The sequence below is a fragment of the Glycine soja genome, chromosome 14 (assembly GCF_004193775.1).
Source record: "Glycine soja cultivar W05 chromosome 14, ASM419377v2, whole genome shotgun sequence".
Taxonomy (NCBI): domain Eukaryota; kingdom Viridiplantae; phylum Streptophyta; class Magnoliopsida; order Fabales; family Fabaceae; genus Glycine; species Glycine soja.
In genome coordinates, this window is record NC_041015.1 from 36863026 (window position 1) to 36868989 (window position 5964).

At 36.8% G+C, this 5964-nt stretch overlaps 1 protein-coding gene across 1 annotated transcript; it reads right to left on the bottom strand.

Moving 5' to 3' along the window:
• Nucleotides 1-795: 795 nt before the first annotated feature.
• LOC114383705 (probable inactive receptor kinase At4g23740) lies at nt 796-4972 on the bottom strand. Its single transcript, XM_028343431.1, has 3 exons — nt 4682-4972; nt 2243-3502; nt 796-1811 (listed from the first exon to the last, which is right to left on the bottom strand). Exons 2-3 carry the CDS (start codon nt 3459-3461, stop codon nt 1159-1161), a joined length of 1872 nt encoding a protein of 623 aa, XP_028199232.1. The 5' UTR covers nt 3462-3502; nt 4682-4972; the 3' UTR covers nt 796-1158.
• Nucleotides 4973-5964: the final 992 nt, after the last annotated feature.

Consider the following 5964-nt stretch of genomic DNA (forward strand, 5'->3'; position numbering starts at 1 on the left):
AAACATATTCTTAAACATTTGTTTTCTCACACAAAGAAAAGTGGAGAACACAAAAAAGACCAAAAACAAATTCAAAGGGTTTCTATACCATTACAGAGATCAAGGAAGTTAGAGAAGGGAGAAACACTAGTAATAATTGTTGAACAACATTATGGATCCAGGTAAGTATTTTAAACTTTCTCATAAAAATTATAGAGTAGAATAGATGCGAGAATATGTTATCCAAGATTTTGTAGTGTAATTTCTTGTATGATGAATCCTAGGAAATTACACATGAGAATAAAATTATGCTTAAGAAACTCTCTATTAGCTGCGCAAGAAGGTGAAACTTTTGCATTGCTTCCAGCTAATCGATGGATCTATATACACTTTGTCATCTCTAATCATCTTAGACAAGCCTCAATCAAGTTTAACCACTGTGCTAAGTTAAATAGTAGATATATAAATAGCAAATCTAATAGATACTAAATATAGTTATTTATGATATTATTATACCGAGTTATGCATTTCAATGACTCACATATGTGATCAATAACCCACTAGCCCAATATCTTTGCTGAGTCCGTCACCACTGGTTCGAATTTTAAAACATTGTTGACGAGTATGTTATCCGAATGAAATGAATCCCTTCTTGGCTTCTTGCTGCCATTCATTGATGTCTTTAGGATGACAATTCCTTCGCAACTACAAAACTAGTAAAAATATCGATAATTATAAAACTAGAAGTCTGTGAATTATGAATATAAGATAAGATGACAACTTTGGCATTGAATGCGCCAATGAAAATGGAATAAATGGAAACAACTTTACATTCTTTATCCTCCTTTTTATTCCGTGAATAATATTTAATTTTGTGATCAAATCCCATGCACCTTTCAATTTTGCGGGGAAAGAGGAGAGGACAAATGTGGAGCACAACCCCAAAATCATGGCAAAACAACAAGATTCCCTGACTAAATAATTAGTACAATACAACACCAAATCGAGGGACCCAACTTGAAACTTTAACATAACCTAAGTCTGGTAGGTTAACTACTTAGCACCAATTTTCTTTTACCTACTTCACTGCTCCATGTTATAGTCAAAATTGAAATTGAGACAGTGATCACTAAATTACATCTTTTAACAACTTGTTGACTAATAATCCAAAAGAGAATCTCAATGTGCAAAAGATGTAGAAGGTGTCTCAATTGCATGAGGGATTGGAGTGGAACCTTCTGATCTAGACTCAGTGGATGATCTATTTTCAGTGTTTATTAGTCTACGAATTTCTTCAACCATTCTCACCACCTCACCAATTTTTGGCCTCTGATCTGGTGTTCTCACAACACATGCCATTCCAATTTGTAGCATCTCAACCATTTCCTCCTCAATATTTGGATACCTTTGTAAATCCACATCAAACACCTCTGCAGTCCACTCCTCTCTAACTACAGAATTCACCCACCTAACCAAGTGGACAACTTCATCACCTCCCTTGGCATGTAAGGGAGACCTCCCTGTTAGAAGTTCAAGCAGAAGCACCCCGAAGCTGTAGACATCGGATGCTGGCAATGTTTTTCGTGTGTCAGTTGCTTCCGGTGCACGGTATCCTGTTGCCCTCAATGCTGGATTCATCAATGTTGCAAGACCAATGTCGGATAGACAACCGTATCCTTGGGAGTTGAGGAAGATGTTTGATGCCTTTATGTTTCCATGGACTAGTTTCCCTCCATGTTGAGCATGGATGTGAGCAATGCCTCTTGCTACACCAATTGTTATTTTCAAACGGCTGTCCCAGTCTAATGAAATTCTGCCTCCCCCTCTTTTGCCTGCATCGCGGATAAAGTTGCCAAAGCATAGTTAACATTAGCAATGCCCTCGGAAAATAATGTGTAGGAAGCCACATAACTTGACTTTGTTGCGTATTTTAAGTCTTATGACTTGCTGCAACAAATGAATATTTCAGCCACTGCTCTTGCTTTTAGTATTTAATGGAAATCACAAATTAAGAAGAGAAGGAAATTACATTTACATGGATTTTGGGAAACAACTTTCATTTTTCCACTATTTCATTGCCATCTTTTCACCTAACCAATATCTGTATGAATGAAAGTATCACTACTTTGCCTTGGTATGCTTAAAAGACTATTTATATTAGACCATTACAGAAAACCAATTTTAATTGTATAGGTCTGTGATGATGAATTAGATTATCTGAAAATAATTTAAGGGAGGAGAAGACATTAACAAGATAACATACCATGCAACATTGAAGAGACACTGCCCTGTTCGTAGTAATCATATACCATAAGTTTCTCCTCCTTTGAATAGTAATATGCCCTCAGTGAAGCCACATTGTCGTGCCTAATGCACCCCACCATCTCCATCTGCTGTTCAAACTCACGTTTTCCGACCGTGACATCCTTCAACCTCTTCACTGCCACCGTTGTTGCATCTTCTAGAGCAGCCTTATAAACTGTCCCAAACGTGCCCTTTCCAAGCACCTCAGCAGATGCTCTCAACAAGTCCTCCAAGTCAAATGCAAGATTGCAACCCTCAAAGAAAACAATTTTGTTCTTCTCTCGGCTTTCGGAACCTTCTTTTTTCCTAGATACTTCTATTTTCTGAGACTTCACTTGTTGTCCATCTGCACCACCTTTTTCATAGCAGCACACAATCGCAAAAGTTGCTATCACTGCAACTCCCAGCACACAACCACCAATGATGATTCCCAACAATGCTGGTTCCCTAAGCCCTTTGGATTTTTTCCTTGTTGGATGAGGATTTGGGGTTTGAACAGCAAAAGAAGGAGGAAGTGCATGTGAAGAAACAAGATTGTTACCAGAAAATGCCCCACTTGGAAATCTCTCAAGGGATTTAGGCACAACCCCACTAAGGTTATTGCTGGCTAAATTTAGCTCTTGCAGGGTAGGGATATTGAGATCAGGAACTTCACCTGAAAGAGAGTTGTTGACTAGGACTAAAGAAGTGAGATGAGTCAAATTTGAGAGTGAGAATGGGATGCTCCCATTGAAAGAATTGTTGGATAAATTGGCAATACTAAGATTCTTCCAAACTGAAAAGTCTGATGGCAATGGACCAGAAAAATTGTTGGATTGGAGATAGAGATAGGTCAAATTCTTTAGCTGAGAAAAACCAGTAGGGAAAGAACCAGTTATGCTATTTGATGCAAGACTCACAGTTTCCAGTGCCAAGAGACGGCTAAGAGTGTTGGGAGGAATTGGACCACTCAATCCAGTTCTGGTCAAATGAAGAGCTATTACTTGTGATTGGTCATTGTTGCAGATCACTCCTATCCACCTTTTGCACACAGAAGTGCTCTTATTCCAGTTGAGATAATGAGAGTGGTTAATGCTTTGAAGGAAATCAAGCAATGCTTGTTTATCTTCAACTGGTTCAGCTCCAACACCAAACAACATTGCTCCAATCATGAACAAGAGGCCCAGCATCTTGGCCATTTTCTGGCTCCAAACAAGGACTCCCTCAAGATACCACTTAACTGGAGAACAAACAAATGATTAGATGATTGGACACTAGTATGTGATGTCTTTGCAAAGCTAAAACAACAAAGACAATTTGGGGCTATTTTCTAGACATGTTAAGTATTAGAGTGTACGGTTTGTATTCTATTAGACAAATTGAAGTTATTTTCTTTGATTCTGATCTAAAAGACTAAACGACACCTTATTAAAGTGTCTTTTTGCGTCAAAATAAGCTGTTCCTGTTTGACATGAGAAATCACCTTATTAGCTTTTTTCTGTTCACCTACTTTGTTTGGTTCCCAACCAAAGTGCAAAAATAAAGATGTGTAAACCAAAACTTTGAAACTAATAGTGAATGAACTAGTTTTTAGTAGTCAAATAATCTGGTGACCAAGACCGAGTCAGCAGAAGAAATAAAAAAGAAGAGAAAATTCCATTTTGTGGATTTTGGAAATAGAAAGACCAGAAACATTTTCCAGTATACACAAGAAAAGTATGAACATAGAGAATAATCAGGTCTATTCTTTCAGTGGTTTTGGAAATAATGCAATTAGCTTTTGTAATAGAGGAATAAGGCTAAAAGTCAGAGCACTTAGCACATTCATAGAGAGAGAGAAGAGATACTTACACCACTCTCCTAGATTCCAATATTCACCAAACTAGTTAATTGAAAGTGCAGAGACAGCCCACAGTGTCCCACACAACCATATCATGAATACACATGAGCCAGAAAAGTGGTGAATTTGGGGGTGAGAGGGTAGCAAGAAAACTGGTAGGTCCAAAAGACCAGGAACATTTTCACATATATGTTCATCTGGTTTCAGAATAAGATGAAAATCAAAACTTGTGTCGTTGCAAATGATGGTGCTATTAGCAGTGATGGAAGACTATGTTGTAGTATATGTATATGCTTGGAGAACAACAGCAACAACAACACATCATTGAGGAGCCAAAAGCTAAAGATTTTTTATGCCAAAAAAATAGGAAGAGACCATCATGTGGAGGAACCCATTGGATTAATTAGACAAATATGGAAACTTGTATATCTTTTTTTACCAGTAGGAATTAAAAAGGAGATTCATAATAAGTCACACAGCCTGAACCAAATAGGCTAGACCCTGGTTAAACTTATGTATGTCTATGAATAAGACATTAACTACACTAAAAAGCATCAAAGCATTAACCATAAGACATACCTGTTGATTGCAACTGGTCCTAAGGTGCTGCTTCTTTTTCTGCTTCCCCTTGGTTTATATACTTTCTAATCAATGTCTTCTATGAACACTTAATTTCTATGGCTTTGCTTGTGGAGATGTGAATGCGGAAAGAGTGGAGATACAATGATAAAGGAAAGTGTAGGTTGAGAGATAGGACGAGGGGTGGTGACCTCATGAGCTTTTTGTCTTCAACTTCATTTACACATGCATAGGTGACCCCTACATTGCATAGCATATAGCGTATTTCGGTAAATTCTATCATGAAAACAGCTTAAGTCTAAAACATATATTCAGCTTTGAATATAGTATATGTTTGACATTAATGGAATGAACGCTCGTGATTTGTTTCATTTGGGCTAATCTAAATAGTAAATAGTGCATGGAAAGTGATATACATAGATTAGGTAACATAGCAGCTGTTTTGTCTTTGTTTACATGCGTTAAGCAAAAATAAACAAAAAATAAAAAGGTTTAATACGTTGACTAATTTGGGAGTGGATTAGGACAGCATCAACATCATAAAATGATGATGTTGCTCCACCGAAAGAAGGGGGTTCAACATTGTTGTTGTTAGGAGCACCCTTCCACAAGGAACCAATCATTGGTCAGTATTTCAGGACTTCATATTTTGACTTATTTGATTGCATTTATATAATTTTTTTCTTGCCAGCAAAATGTACAGAAATAAATAGAAAACAATGTCAGTTTATTTTGTGCCCCTTCTCGGTAAATTCACACAAAGTTTCCAAAAGGGACTCAAATCCGAAAGCCACATTATTGCACCATACTCTTTAGGATTCCTTGTCTCAAAAGCAGTTGTGTCAACAGAATCTGAATGATGCTAAGAAAAGTAATCTAGGGTCTACTGAAAGTGAAAATTAAGATTACAATTAATATTGTGATAAAATATTTTAAAGGACTAATGTGATAACGTATTTTTTCCCTAAATTTTAAGTCCAAATCAACCTATCTGAAAGGCTAATCGTCATTCCTCTAGTGGATTGTGAATTTGTGATCTGTGAGTGAGTGGTTGAATAAAAGCTTATTTGCTTACATAATTAACTAACTGATTATGAAAAGATCAAAGGTTAGCCAGAACAGTTTTCTAATGGTGATAATGTCATAAACTGGCCACCTGTTTTCCCCACCAATCTCTTGAAGTGTCACAATAAATTAAAAAATAAAATATATTAACCACCAGTAGGAAAAACTACACATGTTGCCATAAAGCTTTGGCAGGGGATGCTTGCTAATTTACAATG

Coding starts and splice junctions, on each gene's coding strand:
- LOC114383705 (XM_028343431.1), bottom strand. CDS start 3,461: ATGGCCAAGATGCTGGGCCTCTTGTTCATGATTGGAGCAATGTTGTTT. Junction 1,812..2,242: donor TGTCTCTTCAATGTTGCATG/GTATGTTATCTT, acceptor TCCGCGATGCAG/GCAAAAGAGGGGGAGGCAGA.